Source organism: Beauveria bassiana (assembly GCF_000280675.1).
Source record: "Beauveria bassiana ARSEF 2860 unplaced genomic scaffold BBA_S00007, whole genome shotgun sequence".
In the NCBI taxonomy this organism is placed as follows: Eukaryota; Fungi; Ascomycota; class Sordariomycetes; order Hypocreales; family Cordycipitaceae; genus Beauveria; species Beauveria bassiana.
The window spans coordinates 681130-709016 of record NW_007930842.1 but is presented as its reverse complement, the minus strand read 5'-3'; the positions used below and the strand labels follow the sequence as shown (position 1 = coordinate 709016).

Below are 27887 nucleotides of genomic sequence, written 5' to 3'. Positions count from 1 at the left end.
TTACACAGTGACCAACCGTCATATCGAGTCCACGCGACTTGCGCGCAACTGCTTCCCCTTTGCTTCGCCACCCTGACCCGCGACTTCTAAACCGTCGGCAACATCCCAAATGTTCTGTTTGCGCAGGTAAGCCGCATTTCTGCGACATCGCTGTCCTATTTTGCAATAATCTGACCGGAACTCTTGCAGCTGGCTCCCTCTCCTCTTCATCCCGACCAACGCCTCGCCGGCCTTTATCTTTCTCTTCTTCGTCTGCACATATTTTCTCCATCGCCCGTGCGTGTACTGCAGTATCCTCCTTATTATCTTGTTCCTCACCAGCTGTAACTGGTCCGACCGATGCTTCTTCGACTACGATAGCAACTGGTTTCTACCGCGGTCGAGCGGTCCGCTTGAGGAGGCATCATGTACTGGTTTACATTGCTCGACCGTACCAAGTAATAGCGCGGCCATTTCCAATTCGACTGCATACCACCTGCTCAATTCCACAGCGGCTACACTGGCCAAGGCTGCGGTCGCTCAGCCGGAATGGACGGGCTTGGGGCTAGGCTGGCTCAGAAACCTTCTTGGGCAGCGAGAGTGGCAGATTGGATGTATGGATATCTACGTTCGACTTTAATTCATTAGATAAGAAACCATAGAATAATGAAACAGGGTTCAACAACACTGGTGGTTTTGGTTGGCTGTCCGCAGCTGCTTCCGCTCTTTTCCAGCCAGACTTTCTCAAGAACTTCCGGGCTCAAAATATGATTGGTATAGGCGTCATGGCTATCGACATTATGGCATTCTTGATTCGTAAAGTTAAAGACAAAGGACCCTGCTCTTCGTTTCGTCTCCGACAACGGCATCACAATTCCGTCTTTTCATCAGCGTTGGGCGACAGATCCGCATCTCCTGTCTCCGCGTCTCCATCATTCACGTTTCCAACCTTAGCCTCCTCATGCTCCGTTTCCTCAGCCTTCGTCTCCTTCTCCTCCGCCTCATCTTCACCCGCCTCCTTCTCCGCCTTCTTTCCCTTCGCCTCCTTTCCCTTCGCCTCCTTTCCCTCTCCCTTCTCCTCCGTCCCCTTCCCCTCCGCTTCCTTTCCCTCTACTTTCTTCTCTTCCGCTTTCTTCTCCCCGGTTCCCTTCAATTTCGTTTCATTCACCTCCGTTTCCTGATCATCCACTTTCTCGGTCGATGTGTCCACCCGAGGGAGTATTTCTGTGGCATGGTCATCTTTGGCCACTGATATCAACTTCTCATTCACAGGTGGCTTCACCTCTGCGGCGTGCGTCTCTTGAAGAGCCACAGACACAGTCTTTGTCACTGTGACGGTTGATGCGGCCACGGGCAGAGCTAAAGATGCCTCTGCAGCTTCGAGAGCAGACGTGCAGGCCGCATAAGACTCATGAACAGAGTTCGGCGATGAAACCGTATTGTGTGCAAAGTCGGGTCCTTTCGGCGTTATCACCGTACCAAAGTCTCCTTGCGATACCGTAGCAGGTACCTGTAGTGAATTATCGCTTTCTCTGGGTTCACCCTTTCCTGTTCTGTCAAACCCAATGCCCAGATACTGCAGTAAGAGTACACAGAGGATAAACACAACCAGTTGAACAACATCGCGGAAACCATATCTGAAAGTCTCAGACCATGGGCCGTTCCGCAAGTCTGTCACAGCGGAGATGGGCCATGGCTGAGGAGATTCTTTTTGATCGTCTGGTGTCTGCGTCTCCGACTCTTGCACAACACTTTCGTGGCTTTCAGCTTGGCCGTATATTTCACGCATTCTCTCCTCATACAATTGTCTTTCATCCTCGTGGGCAGGTGGTGCGTCAAAGGCACCTTCGGTTGCGGCTCGTTCAATATGCGTTGATGCTGCGATTTCGGCTTCGATAGCCTCACGCTCCTGGGTAGCTGCGAGCCGTTCGAGCTCATCCACAGTTGAAGGATCAAGAATGGGCTCCAACTCGACGTCGACTCGCTCCATTTCCTTCCAGCAAGCATCCCAAGCTCCAGCCTTCATAAGGCCGTTGCTGGCGTACACCTTGGTCCGAAACACTCTGCCCTCTCCAAGAGAATCGTACCGGATATCAGATTGGCAGGTCGAGCACCAGTGGCGCTTCCCTGACTCAGTGCGTCTTTCTTCGAAATCTTCTTCGTCACTAGTCATTCCATCGTCTACCATTGACATCTCATTGGCCGGTCCTAAATAGTGCCCGCACTCGAGTATGCGGGCGCGACGCTGGAGTGGAAGCTCCATGGCCTCGAGAAGCCGCTCCTCCAGGATTTCGAAATCATTTTGAGGATGTGGAAGCAGAATGCCTCGATCGGAAAGTGTGTCTCCGACTCGGGCTTGCAGCTGCTTCCATGCTTCTCGTAGATTCTTGCCCGCGTCACTGAGCTCGCTCGGCCGAGCGTTGTCCATCAAGTCACCCCATGGCCACCGCAATGGCAACAACGTAACATGTAGCAGCACCAGGGGTGGGGTGTTCCTTTTGAATCGGGGAGGTGTCTTTTTCGGAGAGAATTGCGCGGAGACAGCGGGAGAACCGATACGTGAAACGCTTGATCGGGTAGCTCTGCGATTCGAACGAGCGGAGCCCGTGACTGATGGTGGCGGTGAGTTCATTTGCATAGCCTTGACCGAGGACGGCGATCGGAACGGCGGTCGTGGGGCTTCTCTGACAGTCGGTATGAATTCTTCATCTGGATCGAATGGCTGCATGTCGGAAATCTTGGAGCCACCAGTCAATCGTCGAGAAGCGGTCAGGGACTGCTTCGGGTGGTCTGGCTCGAGATTTGAGCCTGTCGAGCTCCTCGGACTATGATTGCTGAATACATCGTCATCTTGCTCATGCTGCGAGCTGCTCTCGCCGGCAGACATCCGACCGTTAGCATTTTCAGAGCCTCCTTGTGACTGTCTGTCACCGGAGACGCTGATGTAGGAATCGCGCCGCGATTCGTCAAAGTCGGACCCTGGCTGACTTGCCGGGCGCCTGTCGCTCTCGTACGAGGCAGCAGATAGGCCCGAATCCCGCCTATTAGCAATGTTATCGTCCTCCGTCTTGACACCGTTTAGGATCGTTGCATCCGACTCGGAGTCGGCATTGAGGTCGTTTGCGAAGCTTGGGGTCGTCATGTTGGTCTGTGAAGGCAACGTGAGGTCAGATGGGCTATGCCCCTCATAGACTATCTCGGGTAATAAGCAAGAATGGTCAACGTGTATCTCGAAATTGAGGTGGTCGTCTTTATTGCGTCGTCTTGGCATCGGCAAATGAGAGCGAGCATCGAGCAAACGGTCCAAGTTGTAGTTTCAAGACAGCGTGTGACAAGCTGATAGGGGCTTGGAGAAAATTCGATCCGCGACGACGGACGCAATCAGCCAGGACAACGAAATTGGTCTCGCCGACGTAGCGTTGGTTGTCCTGGCGGTGTTGATAGTGGTGACAGGGTGGTTTTTGTTTATCTTGTGTTGCCCCGCCAATGCAGCGGTGACGAACCCTGCTCACGAAACGGATGGGCAGCCGGTGAGCCGCCCAGCGCCAACAACGGCAGGTCGGGTTGAAATGAAGTATTCCCTATATCCAGAGGGTTTTTAGGTATTTGCTTCTCGGAAGCGACTATTTTGCAGCCGCTGTCGAGCGATAGTGGACTTTAGTAAAGGCAATTGGAATGCTGGGGCAACTTTCTCGCTAACGACTGGTTGCGGAGCCTCGCATAATTATGGTGCTTGACCGAGTAGCCAAGTTTTGCAACGTGTGGACGGTAAAGAAGGATGGAACTGTATTTCTCAGTAGCATTCTGTCCTGGACTTTTAATAACTCTGACTCTCTGAGCTGCTAACTCTGAGCTAACCTTTATAGTTATCCGTAGTGTGTCGTGGTTTCTTGGTGGCAGGAACTAGCCGAAGAATGTAGATCGCTGTCTCATAATTCCCTCTGAAACCGTTTCAATGAGCGATCGTCGCTGCCAATTGAACATGTCTGATTCGATTTAGAAACACCCCAGCTTGCTTATACGATCAATGTGGTTCATCGCATCTTGTTGAGACTATCATACAAGTTTTGTCATTTACATGTAATGTATGGAATTGGTCATTAGCCCTCATGCATCTTATATTTACATCGCCAAAGGACGCCAGCACTATTGACTGTTCTCGCTGGTGTTTTGGTTGCTTCGTGCTGTTCATGTACCGTCATAGTATAGCATCTGTTCAACATGTGTTCCGTACAGTTCCCAGACCATTTCAGTGGTCGGCCTCGGGTACCATTGTGCTTCATTGTTGTCAGGGCTCATGGCCCCAAACATTGACCTCTGCTGCTGCAGCGCTTACAGGTCCTCGCAGTAGTCGCTGGTGACGGTGACAGTGACAGTCTTGGTGGGCTGGGCAGCAGTGGTGGCACTGGCAGTGATGCCCCAGCAAGCGCAAGCAGACGAGTAGCGAGAGGCACTGTCGCAACCAGAGGCGTAGGCGGGAACGGCGGTAGGGACCTCGGTGGCGGCACGGACCTCGTTGTTTGCACGCTTGGACTTGGGGGCCTCATCGGGGTCAACAGTGACGGTGACGGTGGTGGTGCTATAGATGCGATCAGTAAAGCTACAATAAAAGCATTCGCGGCGAACAATGACAAGGGAGGCTCACGTAGCGTCAGGGACAATGGTGGTGAGCATGAAGCTAGAGCAGTCGTTCTGGCGGGCGGTGACGGCGGAGAGGCCATCGCGGGTACCAGTGACCTGGCGGGCGCAGTTGTCACCACCGCAGCGGCCGGCCGCAACAGCGACGGCGACGAGAGAAGAGACGACGGCCAAGAACTTCATTTTGCAGGATTGAGATTATATGAGAGGCGAGAGTCGGGCGATTGGGTCTGAGGTGTGTGTTGAAGATGAGGCTGGATATGGATGGGAAGGAAGCAAAGGAGACGCAGAAGGGATCCCCAGATAAGAGGCGGCCGGCTCGCTATACTTATATCATCCGCAGTGACAATAATGCTCAGTGATACGGAGTACAAGCAAACCGGCAAGGTGCATGGAGGGCATGGCCCGAGTCGCTGGGCTGCGATTGATGGCTTGGTCCGTGGACAGCTGAGCGGGCTAGCCTTTCCCCTCGCCTTTCCGTTTTCTCTCTTTCTCATGGGCCAAGCCCGCTGATTGTTTGTCCAAATCAATGCGTTTTGCATAATACACAAAATGCTGCCCACCTATCATAAGTCCAGCTGCCCACATGAGGCAGGTGGATTTGCCATTGTGCGGAAAATCCGGCGGCGGCGTGGCCCGGGGCCTGAATGGGCGGGTCAGCTACAGAAAGCACCATGCTTTTTGAGCTTAGCTTCGCAAGGGTTCTCGCCTCTTGGCTGGGGGACGGCGCTGCAGGTTTCCAGGTGGCGCCGAAAAAATTACCTCTAACTTATTCGTATTATATTAATCTGCGGTAACATGGGCAGAAGGCTAGGGCAGCACAAGGCTAGTTCTCTACTCCGTAATGCTGGGAGCAGCTCACTTGCCAATCGAAGGAGGCAAAGGCTTGATAAAGTAAGGATACCGAGTGAGAGCTTCCTCCAAAGACAACAATGAAGAGAATGCGAAGCCTGGGCATAGGCAGTGGTAGCGTTGGTGAAAGACTATGGCTTGTGTGCAGGCGGCAGGCCTAGACTTCATGCACCTTCCTGGGCAAATGCACGCGTTTCCTCCAAAAGTTCTCCATGCTGTGACTCGCACTTTATCTGTATTGCGGCGCACTTGTCCCACCTGGTCACAGCACGGGGCCTCTCTGTACATTCTTATTGATCTCAGCCCCAATTGCGGGCGAACAATTCCAAAAGAGGCTCTTTCATAAACCCCCAAGGCAACTTTGTGTCTTTGATGTCGGCGCTCTGTCGGCTCGTCGCGTGGAGGGAGACTTATCCTCGGGCGGTTTTCTAGGCGCTGCCATCAAGAGACGCCGTCAATGCTGCAAGTCGGGGCGGGGAAGTAAACCGACGTTACAATAGGAATCCGTGCCTCATCTCTCGTCCCCAGTCGCTGCAACTTGATCGCTTCCGTACTACGTTCGACCACCGAACAAGGTAGCTTCGCTAGTTAGCGACAGCAAGGGGAGCTTGACTAAAAGAGGTCCGGGGAGGGGGAGGACTTGTGGAGATGACCCCAACTCTGGCTTGCATGACCAAGCCATATGTACGGATAGACTTGATAAATTGGCAATTCGACAGGGTACAGGCACGGGCCGGCAGATTCAATGAGTCGTGGACAATGGCCAGCCCTGCACAAAAAGGAGACCGAACGCGTGCTGAGTCGATTTCCAAGGCTGGCCTGATAAACTAGTTAGCTAAGTCGAAACGCTAACTTTGTTTCTATAACCGGCTGTGGGACAGCCTCGGACTTCACTGAGGTACATATGTGCAGCCCCCGGCGGGGTTGTCAGCGTCGCGCCCGCATTCACCGGGCGGCATATGTGCAATTCTTGCTCATCCCCAAAGGGTGAAATTTGCTTGCATTTGTTATATTTAATACGAAGTAAAGTGCTCTGTATGTGGCCCTGTGGAACCAACTCATACCCGACCATAACGTTATCATTAATGTACTTCGTATGCCAGATCAGGGCTCGGGGAGCACGCATAATTTTGAGAAATGGAGCCTTTCATGGGCAGAACCTGTGGAACGATTGATCCAAGATGGAAAAAATAGTGCTCGTACTTATATTACAGGGAAGCGTCGCGAAAAGAGACCGCCTACGGAGTATTACTTCATACAGTGTCCACAAAGGCCTCCGCCCATCTCCCATATCAGCAAGTAGGCTGACAGCCACATCCGCTGGGCGTCGCAAAGAAACGAGGGACAACACGTGCGCCATCTTGGCTCGCTGGGGGGGGGGGGCGAGAATTTCGTTCCTGGCAGCGCCCAAGGAAGTTGCTCTTGTACGCAGCCTCATCACTGGCTTTGTACTCGTGCGTTGTTCTCCCGCCTTGTTGAGCAGCAGATGCACGTGTGCGTGTTGTTGAACCTGGGAATGGGAAAATGGAAAGCACGTGGCGATAAAATGGTACACTTGGCGCATGGTAGGCCGCTGGATTCAAGCTTACTTCCCGGAAAGGCTTGCGTTCATACCTTCTTCTTGAATCAGACAAAGGGTCTTCTTCTCATCTGATGCCGCAACGGAGCTTTTGGCGCTGCGAATCCATCGTATCGGGGCTGCATCTGCCACGGCCATGCCGGTTCACTTGCGGATGCGCGTAGTTCCCTAAGAGAAGCAACGAAACTAGTTCTGCTAGGGGAAAAGATGTATATCGCGAGCTTACGTTAAAAATTGCCGACTTAAATAAGAGGTTTTGCCGACTAAAGTGGTGTCGTACATATGGCATTATTGGCTCGAGCCACCGACCAGAACTTGTAAGTATAGGGCGAGGATCAACGCCGCCAATGAGTCTGTTCGCCATCACACGCAACTTCAACAAAGCATCACAAGTATAAAAGAATAATAATCATCATATACATGACACTATCGTAATATCTGATCTATTGTCGATTCGCTGGCACTAGCCCTGGCCTGTTCGGGTGCCTTGAGTCCTTCATACGCAGCTATCTCACTCCTGCGCCTATGTAGCTATTCAAACAAAAGTCACCTTCTTTATTATCACACAGTAGGTGCACAGAGGCATTGATAATGAATTTGTTGCTTCCTGACATCCAATTGTCTCAATGGCTTCCTTTCCGCTCCGTACGCAACATTCAGGGCCAGGCAGCATCGGGCTGACCAGCCCTGCGGTGTACGAGATAAAGTTGGGTGAGGAGAAGCATGATTATGACAGACAAATTAGTGTCGTGTTATTGACTAGTTAATTCCGACGAACAAAAGTATGTTCAGAAAGTGAGTGCAGAGGCGACAAAGTCATCGGCCCCTCAGAGACATTTTTCCCAACAAGCCCCGCGCTCTGATACTAAATTTCAGGCGCAGTGATGTAACACGCATCCTATGGTAATTTATTTAGTTTGGCTGACATATTCAAGAGCAGTTCAAGAAACTCTCCGATATATGAAGGGCTGGATAACGGACAACAAGTGAACGGGTCATCTCATTGTTTGTATGAGCCATCAAGTGAAAATCTATATGCTGCCTGTATGTAAGTACAAGTAAGCGTCGTCAACAATTCCCGTGTCAAATGACTGATATAATGCAAGTAATAGTTTGGATGCATACTCCAGTGGCATCACCCGAATTACGGAAATTGAGGTCATTGGGGTTGGTGATGACACCCTGACATGGGGTTCGCAATCGATGCTCCCGAGCATGCTCCCAAGCGTTCAGTGTTATGCTTCCAATCATTGAAAAATTCCTTGCTTTACTTATCGTTAGTTTTGAATCACAGAGCATCAAGCTCTGCGAAAATAAGCGAGTTCTTACTAGTGGAAGGTAGAGACCGGGTCACCGCGGGAGACTTGGCCACTTCCATGCCACTGCTGCAACACTCATATAGTCTTCTCCGGAAACTGTACACTACAGTCGAATCATTAGTTAATGCTATTAGACTTAGCAGTAAACAATGAGCGATTGCTGCTTTGGGCAGTTCTCATCGTTCTCTTTGCTTCCCTTCGTACTAGCTCTGTCTATCGCAAGCGTCTCAATAGAGACTATGATCGGCTCCCTAAAGTCCCATGCTATGCCTTTGAGACATTACGAGCGGGATTTAGAAGATAACAGAAGGAAAATATACTGTCTCCTACGATTCAACTGTGATCTCTAAGTTCTAGACTAGCTATAGCATGGCAACGAAACAGACGTTGACGGTGTGTTCACGCAGGCCATAGCCAGGAGAATCCGAGATTGAAAAATGCCTCAATACTTATCTGAAAATAATTTACAAGTTTGGTGGCAGGCTTTTTGGAGCTGTGAGCCCAAAGTTATCGAGCGGCAAGAGCTGCCTTGTCACACTTGTGGACTGTCTTGTCATGGATTGCGGCCTCTAAGCATTGCATTTTCTGTGTCAAGAATCATACCCATCAGGGTTTGCAGTCTGCTCATTGGTTCGAATGTGAGAGACAAATGTGGGAGAGCATGAGGCGTGCGAATCTGAAAGTACGAGTCGCCTACTTGGCGAGCGAAGCTGGTAAGCGCACTTCATACTAAGTTGAAAATTCTGCCCCTCAATTTGTCATGCTATGAATGACTAGGTCACACGCTGTGGACTACTCCTGTTTGCTTAGTTGAGGCGCGTTTGGGATTCGTGTCGACGAAGTCCCTCGGCGTCGACAGGGTCAAATACACAGAGTCGTAAACCAACTACTATACTGTGCAGCTGACGAGTTTTATGGGATTCCACAACTATTTTAGCATGATCTTGACTTCCCATCACAAAGCACTCCTCTAGTTGTAATTGCCGAGGAGGGGATATGCACACGTTGCAGACCAGGGCAAGCACAAAGGAGTAAAATCTACCCGAAGGACGGCGTGAATATGACTCGAGAATACAGCAACCAGGAGCAGCAACCCGGAGCAGCAACGAGAGAACTAGAAAGTGTTATTCGTTGAAGTAGTCCGTTGCACCTCCCCACGAAGCAGAGCCGACGAGAAGCGTCTCGATACACGTTCTGTCGAACGACAAACAAAAGGCAAAATCAGCAGGGGCATTGAAAAGTATCAAGCCAAAACTGAAAACAGTATGAACACGACATATATTTATGAACACGACCGTCAATTGGCAAGATCATCAAGCTTTTTTTTAATGTCAGCCACAATCTCTTTCCACTCACGCATTGCGCCCTGCCCAACATCGCCACATGCGAGAGCCTTGGGCTGCGGCAGTAGAACAGTGAACCATGGCCACGAACGCAGGGTATCCAAATGCTTTTCCGTAAGAGGATGCTCCCACATTAATGTGTTCATTGACGGAGCGACGACGATGGCAGCGCGGCGAGTATCCCAGGCGCGGATGACGCTGGAGAGCAAGTCATCACACATGCCTGCAGCAATGCGGGCGAGCAGATTGGCGGAGAGGGGCACGACAAAGAGCACATCTGCCCAGCGACGCAGCTCAATATGCAAAATGCTGTCACCTCTGATCCAGCCGGGGCTGGTCCACTCGTCCTCATCTACGTACAGACCATCAACATTGGGTAAACTGGACAAAGCCGCCAGGTTAGGCTGCTCAGCGGCTTGACCAGCGAGGAAGTGCGTAGCCGATTTTGTGAGAATGACTCGGATGGATAATCTTTCTCTGTAGGATAGCGCAGATATGATTTCAGGAAGCTTGATGGTCGCGACGGAGCCGCTCGCAGCGAGTAACAGATGTTGCTTGCCATCGCCCTGGCTCGCGGCAACGGAGGCGGCAGTTGACTGTGGCTGCTTCTGAACTGTGTCTGCCATGAGATATGAGATGGATTAGATTCCTGTCCACAAAGGATGCCTTGCTCGGCGGTTGTAGGCGGGTGGTGATTGGTGGCCCAGATTATGTGTGGTGGGCTACAATGTGACCTGATGCTGTCTGCATGTGCCTGCGAGGCTTGACGCTAGTGAAAATTGTAGGATGCTGGTGTGTTATTAGAACAAAGCAAAGAGAAAGCAATCGAATCCTGTTGGGTGTGTGGACTGTTTCTTAATAGTCATCAATCATAAAATACTGGTATTACAGGGTGGTGACTGGTGAGCAATGGAGCGCATTTTCGCGGTGGGTGGGGCAGAGCATGTCATCAACACTGAACAGTCAGCCGCGGGTGGAGGAGAATCGTTCGTCCGGGCGTCGGCCAGATCCTAGCAAACGAAATCGAGTGGTCACAAAGCCTCCGACGTAGGCGTTGACAAGATCCAAGAATTGGCGAGCGATTCAAAATCAATGCTGGGCTATCAGCAGACTCAAATTGATAATGGGATTCCTACGTGATGCAGCAGTTGACCACCGGGCAAATTGCAGCAGCGTTATCGTCTAGCGCCTCACTAGACAAACCACCAATCGCACCTCGCAGCCGCACATCTACCCTCCAGAACGAGGCATCACACCGTGACAAGCATTTGGATTCTCGTTTATCACTGGTGCGGGTCACGGACTCAGCTTGGAGCAAAGTCTTAGCCCCGTCAGTAACAAACCAGGGTCGTATCCAAGAAAGTCAACGACTCTTCGTTTGTCCATGCCGACTAGCGAAACGCCAGTTTTGCCCTATTAGCCGTTGAGGCTTGATCCTCTTCAAAAGGGAGTGCGCGTGGGAGGGGTGTGTCGCGAGATTCTCCCCACACAGCATCAGCATCAGGCTATTGCTGTGGAGAGTGACATCGTGGAGAATGTGATCAAATGAGCATCAAGTGATGGGGCTGACATTTGTGGCGCTTACTGAGTATCCAGGCAGACCACGGCTCGTGACGGAGACGAGGGACGGTTTCAATCGAGCTCATTTGAGACACTTGACGTTAACGTCGGCGCTGCTCCCGGTTGCGCCGTAGCCGAGGAAAGCAAATGGTTGTGACATATGAGGCACGCCCTCCCCTACCGCAGATTTACGAATACAAAGTAGCAATTAGCATCTGGCTTCAGCTTGACACGCGTCCTTTATTTCAAGAAACCTTTTGTCTTGCCCGCAACAGTGCACAAGTGCAAAAGCGCAGTGGGCATGCAGGATTCACTAGGCCTCGATCAGGACGGCTTCACCCTTTTCGCCTGGGGTAGGTTTGGGTTACTATAGGTGGGGTTGCAAATGTGGGAAAGCTCTCAGAGGCGGAGAACGCACAAAGAGAACTCGCCAGGAGAGTACCCAGACGTGCCGTGACACCGAACGCCTTGTGGCCAACCGTGGCTAACCAGTGATTCCACAGGATTGCGCACAAGTTCGCAATGAAGTGACAGGGCTAACGCAGCTTTGATTGGGCTAACATATCGGACGGGATAGTGGCGTTGCTAGGAAAGTCTTCAGCATGCCGATCTAATGTGGTAAGTAGTCAAGCCAAATATAAAGGTACATCACATCATGTTTGGATCCGCATTTGCCGACAATGCCAAGTCTTACATTCAGCATGGGGTTGAGAGGCATAGAGGATGCAGGAAGTCTACATCACGGACGGTGTAAATGATGTGCCTTGGTCAGAAGGCTGCTGAACTTGCGCCAGATCATCTGTGGAGGGTTGCATCCATTGCCTTTGGCCCCTGTGATGGGAGGTAGAGGAGGGGTGCCCCGACTAACCACAGAGGGGACTTGAGCAAGTACCATACAGTGCGCAACCACTTTGACAGGGGAGTCAGATTCATCAGGGTTGGTCAGAGAGGCCAGCAATCTTGCGTCTACTTTGGGACAACTTCTCAGTGCATCATCAGAATTGGTTGCGGGCACAAGTGTGGTAGGTCACTACACACCAAATGAGTCATGGCGCAGCCAAAAAGACTTTCGCCAGAATCTCCTTCGCGATTGTATCTACAACGAGACAACGCCCAAGCCATTCCTTTACCCACTCACCTACCGTGGTAGCTTGACAATTGTGCTGTCCTATTCACGCCCCTCCAATTGCCACTAGAAGCTCTCTCTAGCTAGGTCAACGCTGCAGCCGTTGTGGGCCTGCGATGCTCTGCTTCACCCATACAGACGCGAGGCACGCCGCGGGCGGCTGGTTGTGGCGCCAGGCTACGACGTACTAGGCGTACCACTGGTGTATTCCTGGGCCGGACTTACTCTGGGAGTAATATGTGGTTGGGGCGGTGCCTTATTACTTTGTTGCTACCAACAGCGGTCGAGCGGGTTTTCATGTTGTATCGGAACCTGAACAGCATCAGAGCTAATCATTTCACTTTGCCAAACAGCCTTACACTTCTTTGACCTCTGTTTATACCAGCATCGTCCCAATTGCACCTCAAGGCTAGCAGTGGTCTGTGTGATACTGTGTCGCATTATCAGTATTTTTGCTGCGATATCTCTCGCCTGGTTCTTGTCTTGGGCTTCCACACTACGGCTAATCTCATTGCGTCCACGACCAACCAACCAACTAGAATGCTGGCAGCATTACCTGTTGTCGAAGGGAAGACACATTATCAGTCAAGCCGCGAGCAAGTGCCATCAATGAAAGAGATGTCAACCACAGCTTAGACCTTCATCGAGCTGGTGCTTTCCGTCGCCCGTTTTCCAGCCATTGGGGTCTTCTCGCCAGCTTGCCCCTCAACCTGCAAAGACGTCTACGCAGTTTGCCTGTACAGAGCCTTTAGCTGTAACACAACGGCACCAGGCAGCCAACATGTCGTCCATGACACAAGAGCAACTGGACAACATTGCGTGGCTTGAGCAAGAAAGGCGTCGCATAAAAAATGAGGAGATCGAAACTGCACGTCGTTCAACCGAACTCTCCATACAGAGATGCCAGACAGAACTCGGAATCACAGACCCTACCATAACTTCGACTATTGCCAGCGAGGTCCTCAGGGCCGAGGAGGCAGAGAGACTTCAAGTGGCTGCCGTCCGCCTCTATTCGCGCGAGATTCAGCGACTGGTTAGCACGGGAGGCCAGCCTCTCCCAGGTGTCCATGTAATAGATGGAGCAAGGAGGATAAACGATGTTCGGCGTGAGCTCACAAGAGCACAGGAAGAACTGGAATCAGGCCGACAAGGACGGAGATACAGACTCTGCCGATATATTAACCAGTGCAGAATCGAATCCACCAGAATCAAAGGGAGGGAATGCGGATTCGCACTTCGAAACGAAATCGTAAGCGAATGTGCGCGCAGACCAGTCTACGATGGAGTCGGCTACATTGTAGCTTTCGGCGCCAAATATCTCAGAGTCGGCGGAGCCGATGACTACCTTACAGTGCACAACCCGGCTTACCCGCGCGTTTCAATCGTTCGAAATATTGCTCCCAACTTTCGAAATATCAAAGTGAAGGGCAATACGATAGCAATACGCGCGCTTAAAAACGCTCATGGCTATGCATATGCGTTTATGATGGGAGACCGACAGGAGTTCCCTTTCAGCAGATCAGAGCCAGGTCTCCTTAGAGAAGACCCGGTTAAGAGGCAACCTGTTACAGCAAGGATAAGAGACTTCGCTGTTGACGCAGGCCACGGGAGAGGTTATGCACTTGCAGTACAAGGCCATGGAGACGATGGTCAATTTCATGGTATTGCGTCTTATAACAGAGTATCGGAAATCTCTCCAAACGAATTCTTTGACACAACGCATCTGAGCGACGAGAAATGTCGCATGGCTGACTTCAACTTTCAGCTCGTCTATGGAAAACTCCCTATAGAAACGGAAATTGAAGTTGGCACACTCCTCATTGAACATGCGCGTTACTATTTCGGTGCCCGATTATTTTGCACTGAATGCAGCCCTCTCAATGTACGATATACCGATATCATGCAAGCCTTGGGACTGAGGAGATTCCACACCGTGGAACCCGCAAGCTTCAACCCGGCTCTCGCAGCCGCAACGTGGAAGTTTGACCTCTGGTCCTGGAAAGCTGCAGAGGAAGAACTCAAACGCCAGGGACAGTGGTTCGTGAACAAGGACACAATGCAAGAGGACCCGGAAGCCGAAAGACGGCCAATTCATGAAGATCCCGAGGAGCCACTCCCAAGCTTGGCTATCGTGCAAGCCGTGCCAACCGTCCATGAAGACCCAGCTGCCTTTGAAACCACCAGACAGCCAACCCATTCGGTTCAAAGTCACTTCGGGCCAGTGCCATGGCCACAGACCAGTGAGAGTATAGAATGGTCCTCTGGATCATACCTCACTGGAAATACAGGCACCACTGACACTGGAACCTCTTCGGGGCTCGGCTACTCAGAATCGGACCAAACTCAGTCAAACTCGTCCACATTTCAGTCTCGGAGTCCTACCGACAGCTCCTCTGAAAGCTTAGCGTCCATTACGCGTGAAGCCAGTAGAGCCTTCATTGTGGCAGATGAACAACTGACAGACAGTCCAGTTTGCTCCGAGTTGCGCGTTTGGCAAGGCTCGGTTGCTGTAGGGGTTCTCAGAGAAGAAGAAGATTCTCGTGCGATGCCGCCACCAATGCTGCCAAAAAATATCCCATTCCAACCGACCTCCTCGTCCGAGTCATCTGCAAATCTATCTTCTGAGTCAGACGTTACGCATGCCAGTATGAACGTCGACTCCCTGCCTCGTCCATCATCTGATGCCAAGGGCAACCGGCCGACTTCTTCAATTTCGCTCGGCGAACTAGATCCTAGCACACAGACAGAACTGCCAGCAACAGGCTTATATAACGAGGAGGGAGAAGGGCGTGTTTTTGAACATTGGCGTGTTTCTGATTCAAGCCCTGCTTGTGCATTGTGGTCAGACCCTGGACTACGGTTGCACGAGACTGTTCCTAGTACAGAAGAGGTGTCGCAGACCTCCATGATATATGATCGAAAGGGAAAACGTCCTGCTTCTTTGACTTGGGACGCGCAGCCCAAGCGGCCGTCTCCACTGCGTCAAACTTTGACCCCAGAAGAGACAATTGGGGATATTATACGTCCCTCTGCTCATTACGTGGACGCTAGAGGAATGTCGCAGCCTTTGCATGCTCCGCCAAATGACGCCACGCCAAAGACAGCAAGACTGAGCTGGCCTGATCTGAATCAGCAATTCGATGGTCGAAACATTGCTGTAATTCAGTCATCACATGAGGATTTTACACCCTTCTCGCCCAATCCTGGCCACTCTGAGTCAAATTCGACGAGTTCTAAGCCACCCGTAGCATGGCAACAACAAAACCATTCGCCAGCGCCGTATAATGGTTCAGCAATGTTTGTCCTACCTGATCTATCACGCACCTCACGATCATATGCCAGCCCATCCAATGTACCGGAGCCCGGTACTGAGCTGGCAGTTGACAACCAGCGGCCAACCCAACTTATGAGAGCCTCTCGGTCAAACGCTGCGCCACTTTCTTCTGTTATTCATATTGACAGGGTCGAAGATGGTAAGCACTCCGAGACAGAGACGTTCACTGCCACATTTAAATTGACCCTGGAAGGCTCCCAATGGCCAGTTTTGCACATGATCCCAGCGCAAGCGAAGCCCCATTACGAAAACCTACCGCAAAGTACGAATGGAGCTTCCAGACCTTGGAGTAACACAAACTCTGTTGAGGAATTGACTTCAAATACACCTCGGTCCAAAAAGACCCCAGAGCATCAGCAGCAGATGAGGCCACCTGTGCCAGCGCCTTCACCAGGCCGCAGACAAGACCACTTACGACAGCAGCATCGCACACATGCCAGTCAGACGGAATCGTTTACCCAGACTGAGCCAGCTTCAACTAATACATTGCGTCAGTCAGGTTATCATAACAAGACGGTCTATAATTACGTGGAACTTGTCCAAGCAAGGCCCGGAGAGCAACCAAGGCAACCATCTCTGGTACAGACAAGGTTGCCACCGGAGAAGGTTTCAAAGGACGATCGGCAGGCTTCCATGGGCTACAGTCAGGCCAATGGAAACAAGAGCGCGAATCTGTTGAATGTCAAACAGCCTGCCAACACAAAGCAAATCTCGACGCCTGTGACACGGAATTTGAAAGGGCAGCAAGAAAGCAATACCATGAGGTTGCAACTTTCTCAAGACGAACGCAAAGAGCAAAAGACATCACCAACTTCCAAGCCAACACAGGCTACGCGGGCGACTGCAGCGCAGTCAAGCTCTATCCTAGATACTCTCTTGAGTAACATCGCTCTTGTACCCGGGCCATACGTCACATCCACGCCGAACACAAGTTCTGCCTCGGATGCCCCGTCGACTGTGCACCTGAGAAATAATAGCCAACTCTTGCCGGCCAGGAATGTCCATGAGAGTAGTACATTCTCTCGGGAAAGATTGACGCAGCATACCGCTTACCTAACTGCCACCCCTCATCAGGTTGCTCCTCAACAAACCGCCAAAATGACTATTGCGGAACTGACCTCTCCAAATCCTCCTACCTTCTCGTCAGAGTTAGATTTGGAAAAGAAGTCGAAACAACGCCCATGGCAACTGTGAGCCCGGTGGTCAGTTGTGCGAAGAAAGAAGAAGACAAAGCCGAACAATGACCAAGATGAAAGAAATCAGACCATAATCGGGCAAATTTGTTTGCTCCTATGCATTGTCTCATTCTCAAATCTTAATTCTCCCTGTGGAGGTTGCTTTTGTTTATTTGTCTTGTTCTGCTTTAGATATTAATTATATCATCACGAATGCTTCCCGAGACTACTGTACTTTGAAAAGTTCTTTTACTCTGCTTGCGCTTACATAGTCACTTGTCCAACTTTAGTCACATCTCGTGTTTCGTAAGAGATATCGCCTCTCTGTAGACGCGCATGCATTGCCTGGAAAAACATTGGGGTATGAACGCCACAGCTTCTCATCTTCGTGATCGAATAGTGAGCAAGTTTGGCTGGGCTTTTTTTCCCCAACCGAACGACAACTTTACGTTAGGATCATATTCTTGATCCTTTTTTTTTTTTGACATAATCACTTCACCTAATACCTTGTTCTCTTCAATTCTAGATGTAGAAGACTATCTTAGACTTGGCCTCTGACTCCTTTAGTCTTGACGTTTCCTAGGACTGCTACTGTCGTAGTAAAAATGCGGATCCATAGTCTTCATTGATGTGAATTATCTAGGCCTTATATAGGTAGGTACGTTGATAGCTACAGTGCCAAAGTGCTACCCCACTGAGAGCACTCCAAACCGCCCCACAAGAGTTCCAAGTTTCTAGCGCACCAGCCGCCTGTTTGAGGCAATGTAGTGGGTGGATCAAGGCACTGTAACTTGGCCGACGACTTCCTTGGGGTTCTGCAGCTCCTCCAGCTCTTCTGCTCCTCAACCTCGACGATCCAAAAATTGGGCTTGACTGGGCGCGTGGCTTTTCTTTTCTATTCCCTCTGTCTGCTCCTCTCCTACTGTTGGTGTGTCTGGCGGTGTCGTCATCTTGCGGTATCTCTCACATTGATCGACCATTACGGTTCCCCGATCGCTGAAAGCGTCGTTTGTCACGGAAAACAACACGGCAGCTTCTCACCTACCGCCTCACGCGCCTACCTTGCTGCTTTCTCTGTGGGCGCAATCTGGCTGCCTGCACTTGTTGGCTATAATTTCCTTCTTCTTTTCATATCCAATACGCCGGCAGAATCTAGACTGGGCTGCACTCTGTGCCACGGCACTGCTGCCCACTGGCCGACTCTGTGACGTACCACCCTGGTCCTGCCCACTCCAACTGGCGATATTGAATATTTGGCACGGCAAAAGAGGCCACCCAGCTTCTTCTCAAATTAACACAGAATCAATGGCATTCTGAGCACAGACAGTATCAAAATCTTGCGTCTCTACGGCTTGCCAGCCCCTAGCCTACTCACGGTGTCCGCTGGCTGAGCATGCTCGAGACGGCCCTTGCGCAATGAAGCTCCGCACCTCACGTCGTGTGGCGGGTCTCAAGCCAGACGACTTTGACCATGAAATCTGCCTCGTCGACAATGATGGCACGGTATCCCCGCACAACGGCCACCACTTTGCGCAAATAGACAGGACCGCCACCAATTCCAACCTCCTAACCCCCGACGCCGGAACTCGAAGAAGCAGCCGCACTCAAGGTAGTGCTGATGAGCCGAATACGTCTAGCAGGCGCCCCAGCCCCAGCGGGAGTCATGAGGTAATACTTGAGCAGCCCGAGGAGCAAGATAATCAGCGCAATCCGAGACCTTCGCCATCACAGCCCTCTATTGAAGTACACGATGCAACTCCTATGCCTGAGCCTCGGCAGTACTCTAGCCCCAACAAGAGAGTCGACAACCGAGATACTGCCATCGATATTCTCTACGAAAACGAAAGAGGATGCTTTTTATGCGGCGCTGCCTTGTTTTCTTCGAAAGCGCTAGGCGGCTTGGATCCTCCCGCATGGACAAACGAATTTCACAAGCCTTCCTTGACCGACATTCATACCGCTGAGGTTCCTGACCCGACGTGGGAGTGGGCTTGGCCAGATTGGCGTATCAATCACCAAGAAGGAGTCGACGAGTTTGGCTGGGAATATTCCTTTGCATTCCCTGGCGCGTTCTCCTGGCATGGTGCCAAGTGGTGGAACTCATTCGTGAGAAGACGAGCTTGGATCCGGAGAAGAATCAAGAAGCGTTGCGACCATAAGCCTGACGAGCCTCACCTCCTCACCACCGACTATTTTTCTGTGCGCCCAGCATCAGAACGGACAAGACGTTCAGATAGTAGTATCATAAGCCGGGACCCCAGCCGCGCAAGCACCGCGCGAGCATCTACTGTGGATTTCATTGAAGAAGAACCCGACATTTTCGACCTCCCGACTTTGATGCGGACCCTTCGCTTCGCCCGCATAGATCGCGAGAAGAGAGAAGCAGTCGAAAACTACCTGGAGCATGCCCAGGATCTACCGGCCATGCAGAGAAGCATGCACGAAATCATGGGACTCTTCGTCTTCCAGGCTTCACGAAGATTATTGCTATGCCATCTCCTAAGCAAGTTCAATGAAGCCACTCGGGACGCTGAGAAAGAGCCCACACCAGCCACAAAGAATCGAAAAGACGCGCTAAATGCAGCTCTCCGGCATGCGGATGAGGAAGTTCGTAAGCTAGCTTTCTGGAGCGACGTCAAGCACATGGTTGCCTCGGGTGAAACGAGGATCAATTTGGAAGATGACCGACATCAATTCTACGAGACTTTTCAAGGCATCGACCAGAGTGGCCCAGCGCCACCCAACGGAGGCGAGCTTCCTGGCAAATCATGAATTCTTTGTCATTGCAACACTGTACAACCGCACATACCCCTTTTCCTTGTTGAATCAGGTTCTTTTTTCTTGATTTTCTGTTGTCATTTTGCTACTCTCATGGTCATTGCTGGAGTCATTATTGGAGTCGCTGGATTCGAAATGCACCACATTATTCACGGGTTTATTGTTTGACGCTGAAAAATTACTGTCGACCATGCATTATGAGCATTTCCTTGAACCTTTGACTCTACAAGCAGGGAGTCCTTCTCTCATCATCTATCATACGTAATCTTTATTGTTTTGGATATAAATTATGACTGTATTCGATTACCTTGGGCTCATCCTGCTGTCATGGTACACATCTCACGCTCACCCACATGCTTGGCAGCTTGGATCTCACTCATTGATTGGTCATGTACCGCTATGAAGCAAAATATTCATTACTTGCAATCGTATCTCCAGGCGTCATATCAGCAAGGCTCCATCATCCTTTACGATACTGCATCTATCCCGGCCAGCTTATTTCTTCTTGCACACACCAACCTTCTAAATGGACGGATCAACATGATTAGCGTCATTGACCACGACCGAGTGAAGGCTGCAACTGAAACTTACGTTGCCCTGAGCGAGGCAGAAACCACTGCAGCAGGTGCCCATGGAGCCGTTGGCCTTGCACTTTTTTCCGTTGCCGAGGCAGCGAGCCTCGATATCGGCAATGGCCTCTTCATCGGCGACTGCAAAGGACTTCTTCGCGCACTTGCCGACATTCTATAAAAGGGGAAAGATGAAATGATTAGCTATTGTTTGGCCGTATGGAAGGGGATAGATATAGCGGGGGAGGGGAGGTGATTGTGCCGTACGTTGCCCTGAGCGAGGCAGAAACCGCTGCAGCAGGTGCCCATGGAGCCGTTGGCCTTGCACCTTTTTCCGTTGGCGAGGCAGCGCGCTTCGAGGTCGGCCATGGGCTCAATGGCGACGGCGTTGACGCTGGCGACGGCCATGGTGATGGCGAGGACGGAAGCGAGGACCTTCATTTTTCTGGATTGGAGTGGGAGTGCTGAGGGGTGATGAAGACGATATAATCAAGTTTGAGTGTGTTGCTTTTACGAGAAATGTGCTTCCAAACGCCGGACATGTGGTCCTCTTTATACTTGTAAATTCAACATTGAATGTCTGCTCTAGTACGCCGATGCTGTGCAGTTTCTCTGGTTCTTGTGCGTCTCGGAGACATCTCTGATGGGCAATATTTCCTCGGCCGTTGCCAGATTTTAATGAGGAGTTGGCTTGTATGTAGTTGTCGCCAAGATATATGGGGAAGGGCGTCAGAAGTGCATCTCAAAGCTGAGGCCAGCCATTTGTGGCGGCGGCGATCGCTTTCACAAGCACTCCCTCTTACAAAAATTGGAGTTGATTACATGTTCTCCATGCAACGTCCTGGATACTTATGTAGCAGCGGAATCAACACAAGTGCCTGCGACGGCTTTTGCTCTTGTTCTTCAACAACGACTTTACAGTGTTGGGTGTCGCAAATCGAATCAAAACACCGGCTCATCGTCGCGGTATTTTTGCCCCTCCATCGGTAAACTTTTCGGCTCTGGAGGTCGGTAACAACTCATATATGACTAGAAAAAGAAATCTGCAATATAAAATCCACAGTTTTGTGCTTACTGTCTCTCCCGTTTCCGTCGTGCATCGCACATTGGAGAGAGGGGGGCGGGGAACTCAAGATCGGGCATGAACAGATTTGGTTGACACCGGGAGCGGCTTACACCCGGCCCCTCGGGCAAAGGAGGGACCAATCTGACTACATACCAAGCCCTGCGAGTGGTATCAGTAAACGAGCGAAGATCGGCGCAAGAGCGTGAGTGGTCGAGGGGGACGTTCACTGCGTGGCATGACAATTAGCAATGCGCTGCATGCAGTTGACGGGCTTGGAGTTGCGGTCGGCTTGACCCGGGGGAAAGGGCCTGTCGGGGAAGAGGATATCCACGGAGCATCGGAGGCAGCTCAGCGGCAGGCAATAAATGCGGTATGATGATGGGAATATGATGTATATTATGCAGTGTATGTAACAGATTAGTTGATGGTTAGCACCCACTTTGATGGGTGACCCTACAGCAAAGCCCGCGTGCAAAATCATGGCCGTGTAAAGATGGAAAATTATACAAGAAGTGCTCCCAAACAAGGAGCAAAGCGTCCATCTTTGAAACCCTTGACCCCAGATATTAAACCATGTAAGATAATCATAAAAAGATGAGAGTGTAAAAAAAATAAATAAATCGCTACAACACAACACAACTAGTAAGCCCAGTTCCCCCCCCTTCAAAACTCACGACTCTCGCCAATATCACAGACGTCAAAGACGCCCTCCTCGGCGATGCCGCTGCGGCCCAGCGCCCTCCGCAGCAGCCGGGGCGGCTCGAGCACGTCCTCCATGGTCAGCGCCCAGGTGCCCCAGTGGATGCCCATGGCCTGCTTGCAGCGCGTGTCCTTGAATATCTCGACCGAGTCAAACGGGTTGGCGTGCATGGCGGAAAAGGCGGCGCGGGGGAAGTAGGCGCCAATGGGGATGAGGCCGAGGTCAAAGGGCCCGCGCAGGTCGCCAATCTGGCGAAACTGCGGGCACCGCGGCAGCGCGGCGTGCTCCGGGCCGTAGTCGTCGGTGCCGGCGGGCAGGCCCCGCGGGATGCCGCGGTAGCCCGTGTCGCCGCCGAACCAGACGGAGCGGCCGCCAGAGGACACGGCCCACGAGCACCACAGCGTCGTGTCCTTGTCGAGGAGCGTGCGCGCCGAGGTGTGCTGGCAGGGGAGGCAGGAGATGCGGGCGGTGATTGTATTCGTGCCGGCATCATGATTATTATTTCCTCCTCCGTCGCCGCGGTCGACGCCGCTGCTGCTGCCGCTGCCGCTGCTGCTCGCGCCGACTTTATTCACCGTCAGCTCAGCGTCGTGCCACCAGTCCAGCTCGGTGACCTTACGCAGGCCGCTGCGGCGAAACCACGCCTCGAGGCCGAGCCCGACGAAGAACTGGGCCTCGGGCTGGTGCTTTTGAATCTCGAGCACCGAAGCGTGCGAGAGGTGGTCGTAGTGGGAGTGGCTGATGACGACGGCGTCGACGACGGGCAGGTCGCCGAGGTCGCAGGGCTTGGGCGTGTAGCGGCGCGGGCCGAGAAAGGAAAAAGGCGAGCAGCGGTCCTCGAAGACGGGGTCAAACAGCACGCGCAGGCCCGAGGGGAACTCGACGTAGTAGCAGGCGTGGCCGAGCCAGGTGGCGCGCAGCTTGGGCGAGGCGAAGCGGTGCGCGAGGAACCGGGGCTTGACGACGTTGACGGTCGGCGGGGTGGTGTCGGGCGTGGAGAGCTTGCCGGTGATCATGGGCCTATTTTTTTTTTTTTTTAGCAAGCTTGTTGGCATCATTCCAAGGCTTTGAAGAGAAGAGAGAAAGAGGCCGCGGGGGGAGGGGTTTCACATACCAGATGAGTTCGTGGAACATGCGCGAGGGCTCGTTGAGGTTGTACCAGGACGGGTACGGGTTCTTGAAGCCGGTGAGCTTGCCGCTCTTGGTGGTGACGTGGTGCGGGTTGGCAATGGCCTCTTCGGGGATGGCCTTGACCTCGAAGATTTTCGAGACCGACGTGGTCCACGACTCGTCGTCGCCCATGGCTGCGTAAACGGGTTGAAGCGAGTTCTGGGGGGCTGCGTGTGATTTGGGCACAGACAGGTTGATGAGGCAGAGAGAGAGAGAGGGAAGGGGGGGAAAAAGTGTTATTTTTTTTTTTGAGATGTCAATGAGAGAATAAGAAATGAAGAGAGGGCGCGTGGGGGGAGAGAGGACGGCGCAGCAGATGAAAATAAAACACGGGATCGGATGAGAAAAAAAGTGGTTGAGGAGGGCTAAATGATGATGGTGGCGGCGGCGCGCCCGTCGATGAAGCTCACGGACCTATAACTAAATGCTGTTCGGGCATGGGAGCGGAGTTGCAAGAACATGGCGCGGTGAATCTGTCTCACTTTTCATTGAAGCACAAAAGCTGTCTTGGGGAGTTTATTCTTTGTCCTCATTCTCCGATTGGCCACGCATCACAGCCTTGCGGACTAGGATAGCTTGCGGAACAGATTTGAGCTTATTCGTACTCGCGCGACACTGACCGGGCCCAATGAGGCTAACTCCGTCCCGATGGTGGGCGCTTAACGCCGGCGGAGTAACGACGAGATGTAAATACTTGTATCATCCCCAACTCAGCTCAACTCGTTTCTGAAACAAAGTTGGGCTATCGCTAGGCATTTCTTGTCGTTGTGTATTTTTCCGACTCTAGGTCGTGCATGTATATATACCTTATTAGGTAGCATTCGGAGTTGTGCGCTGGAACCTGTGCAGATCTGAACTCCGGATGGACATCCACACTTGCCCAAGTTAAATGGTAAATGGCAATCGGTGCATCTCCAACATTCTACAAATAGTTGGGCTCGCGCCGCAATTACAGTCGCATGTTGAAGACGGCCGCATTCAACACACTGCCGCTTCCATCATCTAGCTCACATAGTTGAATAATGCATTGCTTTGTGTTCCACGGTCTCGTATAATTTAACTATACAATAATAGTAATTATGACCAGATTCGCACAACAACTTTCCAATATTGTTTTTATTCCTCTTCCCCATATAGTCTCGCACCACCAGCGTCTATTTTACAGAACACTCTATTCCTCTTCTTTCTCCTTTGCTCACATCCATCTGCAGCTGTTTCCAATCATGTAAACGCGATTTCCGTGCGCGCACACACACAACTCGGGCGCTACGCCGTCGCATCATCACCCGCTTAGATGGCGAGACGCTCGACCTTGTCGCGAAGGGCCTTGATCTGGCCGGCCAGCTCGCTCGCCTCGTTGGAGTTGATCGAAGCGGCAATGACGGAGCGGCTGACACCGCAGGCACGGCCGAGCAGCGACTTGCTGGGGACGTAGACATAGGGAGTGCCCTTGTCCTCGCACAGCAGGGGAATGTGCAGCAGAATGGCGAGCGGTTCCGTGTCGGCCGCGAGGATGGCAATCTCGCAGGTGCCGCGGTTCAGCGCCTTGGTCACTTCGTTGGCGCCCTTCTTGGACTGACGAATGTGTGTCGCGGACTGAAGAAGGTCGAGAATCTCCTGGGTCAGGGCGGCGTCGGCCAAGGGCCAGGCTGTAAATCGAAATCTCGGTTAGCATAATTCTTCTTGCTCGTTCTTCTTAGACTTGGCGCTACTACGGCCAAGGCAGCATCGACAACGTACCAACATTCTCCTCAGACATCTTGGCAAAAGGGGAGGAAAAGAGAAAAAAAGGTATGGAAGGGGGATTCCTTGGTAAGAGGCTCGCCCGAAAAAGGTTCACTGCCGTTTGGGAATAAAGCAAAGGGGTCGTTCGAGAGATGGATGAAGATCAAGGTAACTAGAAAACCTCGAGACTGGCGGCAAAGAAAAAAAAAATGCAGACCATTACCAAACGGGTGGCGCCCCACCTTCAAGATCGGCATTGGTCAGACTTTTCTCCGATTATTTACTGGCTGCTTATTGCTTGAGATTGCTGTATGAGTGGGTCTCCAGCATAGCATCTCGCGCTTCATCATAAATAAAAATCATGGTTACTATCCGTAATGAGTTAGGATAAAATAAATAGTCAAAAATGGTATCCTTGAAAATTACAGATGCTAATCCTCATCAGTCGTGAAAAAAAAAAAAAAAAAAAATACCCACCACTTCAAACCCCTCCCTCGCTATGCGCTCATTGAAGCTCAAAAACTCGGCAAACAGAGCCCCGTACAAAAATAACAATCATGGCTCGCTCGCCCGCGCAGAGACCCAAGATACGGAAAAGACATCGGCGCAGATGGCACTTTACAGATCCATGGCCTGGGTATCATCTCTCACATCTTCCACACCAAGCTCCTTTTCCAGCTCATCAGCCACGAATCCTTCGTAGTCATCCAGATTCTTTTGGATATGAATTTTGAACTTGATCACATCATTCAGCATGCGGTCAATCTCGGTGTGCAGTTCCTCGCGCAGTGAGTTTGCCTTAAGAACCAACTGCTCATACCTAAAAGTTCAATGTCAGTACTCACCAAAAAAAAAAAAATTCACTGTATGCTTCAAACTTACTCAATTGTCGTATTCATCTCTCGTTGCTCCAGCAGCTGGACCGACTCAGTCAGACCGGCCCGCATTCTGGAGAGATCCCTCTCCATCTTCTCAATTTGCGTATCGGAAGCCATCTTTTGCGCCGTCGTCACCTCTCTCATACTTTCGTACTCTTCTTCGGCGGCACGGACACGGTGGTTGAGAGCTTCGACTTCACTTCGCTTGTCCTCAATGGCTTCCTTGATGCCATCCAAAAGATCGTGGTCTTTAATCATGGTATCCATCGCTGTGCTGCGGCGTTCCGAGATTTCTTTGCGGAGTGATTGGAATCTGCTGCGAGCTTGGCCGCGCACGTCAACATTGACAACTTGGCTCGGCTGATATCCGCTGGTAGAATCTGCCAGCAGTCGATCCGTAACTCCAGACTTTGCGTTATTCCCATAAAAGTTGCTCGATGTAAAGTCGGAGCTGTCGTTGACCGTGAGGCGGAGTTCGTAGTCCTTGCCTTTGGCGTTGACGGCTGTTGATGGGAGCAGCGCAATCTGATATGCGAGCGAGTTGTACTTTTCTACCTGATCTTCCAGATCATCTAGCTTCTGGCTCGCTTCGGCTTCCTTATCGGCCACCTTTTTCTTAATTTCGTCCAATCGTAGGCTGGCGGATTCGATTCCTTTTTGCAGACGCTCCTTCTCAGATGTCATGCGGTCGATATCCTGCATGCTGATACCCAGAGCATCTACCGATTTTTGAAGACCCCTTCGCTCCCCATCTGCTTCCTTGAGCTCGTCGTTCAACTTTTCCAGCTCCTCTTGTAGCATTTGAATTCTGCTTTCGTATTTTTGCGAACGTTGGATGGCAAGGTGGTTGTAGTCTTCAAATTTGACCTTGTCCTCTTCCATGATCTTGAAGTGATCATCCAGTATGGCCGGGTCGGGTGTGGACTTCTCCAAGACTGCTATTTCCTTGAGGAGGCGTGCGTTCTCAGCCTCGAGCATCTCTAGCTCCGAGGTGTATCTACCATTAGAGCGATCAAAGGCCTGCGCCATGGACGCCACATGCGGCGCCAGCACTTTTGCTGCATCTTCATCTCGAATGTCTTCATCCATTGCCAGCCAGTCTCGGTAGGCGCTGCTGAGAAAATCAAAGATGATGTGGTCGCCGGTGACATCGACTCCAGCATCCATACATGCGTAGTCGTATTTTCGAGCCACATATCCGTCGAGCATTTGCGCAAGCTGCATCATCCAGTACAGGAGACCGAGAAATGTAGACCAGTTTTGTCCACCAACAGCGGCAATCTGACTCTTGGTGATGCTCCGCTCAAAAGGGTAGCGCAGCTGCTTTAAGATGGGAGGCACCTCTTGGTCAATGTTCTTCTGGAATCGGTGGCTGGGATCAATGCGGTGATATAGCCATTGGAACATGTAGTTGAAGTCCTTCTGTGTTGGCGATTTCATGACGTTTGGCGACAGAACATGTTTCATCTCGAGCTCAAAGTTATTCTGCATCATGTACTCCATCAGTTCTTGACCAATTCGCGCCTGAAATGCTCTATCTTTGAGCGGCCGAGGATCTCGGGGAACACCGGCTGGTTGGTGTGTCGTCTGAAAGAAGCTTTGATGGTTGTTCACTGGACCGTTCATAGAGGAGCGCGGGCGGAACACGCTGCTTCGTCGCTCAGTATCAGTCAAAGTGCGCGCTGCAGCGGGCGTTCCCATAGTGGTAGCATACGCAGCCTTGGGGGCAAGCGATTGCCTCTTGACTGAGGACAGACCGAGATCTGCGAGGTTAGATCCGGACGAGGTCCGTGAAAATAGCGGTTGGTTGGGGCGGGACATGGCAAAGGACTGTCTAGATCCTGACTGCGCCCGTATATGACCGTTTGTGTTGCGCTTCATTGTTGATCCAGGCGCTGGTATTCCTGTGTTTGGGTTCAGCCCTCCAAGGGTCTGCGCCATGAGTTAGTTCGATCTCGTTACGCTCGTCAAAAGATGCAAGCATTTTATACCTCGCGCGGTCTGCGAACGCTCCACAAGCCGGTGTCCTGAGACATGGCAAGAAGTGTTGCGCAAAGGCAATAAAATCTTTTCCGCAGGTTCGCAGAAGTTTTTTT

At 51.5% G+C, this 27887-nt stretch overlaps 9 protein-coding genes across 9 annotated transcripts; 2 read left to right on the top strand and 7 right to left on the bottom strand.

Annotated features, from left to right (window-relative positions):
• Nucleotides 1–847: 847 nt before the first annotated feature.
• BBA_03441 (pathway-specific nitrogen regulator) lies at nucleotides 848–3121 on the bottom strand (the record flags this gene model as incomplete). Its single annotated transcript, XM_008598538.1, has 1 exon — nucleotides 848–3121. One exon carries the CDS (start codon nucleotides 3119–3121, stop codon nucleotides 848–850), a length of 2274 nt encoding a protein of 757 aa, XP_008596760.1.
• Nucleotides 3122–4311: 1190 nt separating this feature from the next.
• On the bottom strand, nucleotides 4312–4800 carry BBA_03440 (uncharacterized protein; the record flags this gene model as incomplete). The annotated part of the gene is made up of 2 exons (XM_008598537.1): nucleotides 4312–4558; nucleotides 4625–4800. The coding sequence occupies 2 exons, from the start codon at nucleotides 4798–4800 to the stop codon at nucleotides 4312–4314; spliced, it is 423 nt and encodes a 140-aa protein (XP_008596759.1).
• Nucleotides 4801–9664: 4864 nt separating this feature from the next.
• Nucleotides 9665–10336, bottom strand: BBA_03439 (phosphopantothenoylcysteine decarboxylase; the record flags this gene model as incomplete). Its single annotated transcript, XM_008598536.1, has 1 exon — nucleotides 9665–10336. One exon carries the CDS (start codon nucleotides 10334–10336, stop codon nucleotides 9665–9667), a length of 672 nt encoding a protein of 223 aa, XP_008596758.1.
• A 2841-nt stretch (nucleotides 10337–13177) lies between these two features.
• BBA_03438 (Acyl-CoA N-acyltransferase) lies at nucleotides 13178–16924 on the top strand (the record flags this gene model as incomplete). Its single annotated transcript, XM_008598535.1, has 1 exon — nucleotides 13178–16924. One exon carries the CDS (start codon nucleotides 13178–13180, stop codon nucleotides 16922–16924), a length of 3747 nt encoding a protein of 1248 aa, XP_008596757.1.
• Nucleotides 16925–18321: 1397 nt separating this feature from the next.
• BBA_03437 (meiotically up-regulated 65 protein) lies at nucleotides 18322–19677 on the top strand (the record flags this gene model as incomplete). The annotated part of the gene is made up of 1 exon (XM_008598534.1): nucleotides 18322–19677. The coding sequence occupies one exon, from the start codon at nucleotides 18322–18324 to the stop codon at nucleotides 19675–19677; it is 1356 nt and encodes a 451-aa protein (XP_008596756.1).
• A 501-nt stretch (nucleotides 19678–20178) lies between these two features.
• Nucleotides 20179–20693, bottom strand: BBA_03436 (uncharacterized protein; the record flags this gene model as incomplete). Its single annotated transcript, XM_008598533.1, has 3 exons — nucleotides 20179–20205; nucleotides 20275–20427; nucleotides 20520–20693. 3 exons carry the CDS (start codon nucleotides 20691–20693, stop codon nucleotides 20179–20181), a joined length of 354 nt encoding a protein of 117 aa, XP_008596755.1.
• A 1288-nt stretch (nucleotides 20694–21981) lies between these two features.
• BBA_03435 (NAPE-hydrolyzing phospholipase D) lies at nucleotides 21982–23320 on the bottom strand (the record flags this gene model as incomplete). Its single annotated transcript, XM_008598532.1, has 2 exons — nucleotides 21982–23038; nucleotides 23133–23320. The coding sequence occupies 2 exons, from the start codon at nucleotides 23318–23320 to the stop codon at nucleotides 21982–21984; spliced, it is 1245 nt and encodes a 414-aa protein (XP_008596754.1).
• Nucleotides 23321–24478: 1158 nt separating this feature from the next.
• BBA_03434 (ribonucleoprotein-associated protein) lies at nucleotides 24479–24947 on the bottom strand (the record flags this gene model as incomplete). Its single annotated transcript, XM_008598531.1, has 2 exons — nucleotides 24479–24837; nucleotides 24929–24947. 2 exons carry the CDS (start codon nucleotides 24945–24947, stop codon nucleotides 24479–24481), a joined length of 378 nt encoding a protein of 125 aa, XP_008596753.1.
• Nucleotides 24948–25531: 584 nt separating this feature from the next.
• BBA_03433 (HEC/Ndc80p family protein) lies at nucleotides 25532–27827 on the bottom strand (the record flags this gene model as incomplete). The annotated part of the gene is made up of 3 exons (XM_008598530.1): nucleotides 25532–25733; nucleotides 25796–27723; nucleotides 27783–27827. 3 exons carry the CDS (start codon nucleotides 27825–27827, stop codon nucleotides 25532–25534), a joined length of 2175 nt encoding a protein of 724 aa, XP_008596752.1.
• Between the last annotated feature and the right edge of the window lie 60 nt (nucleotides 27828–27887).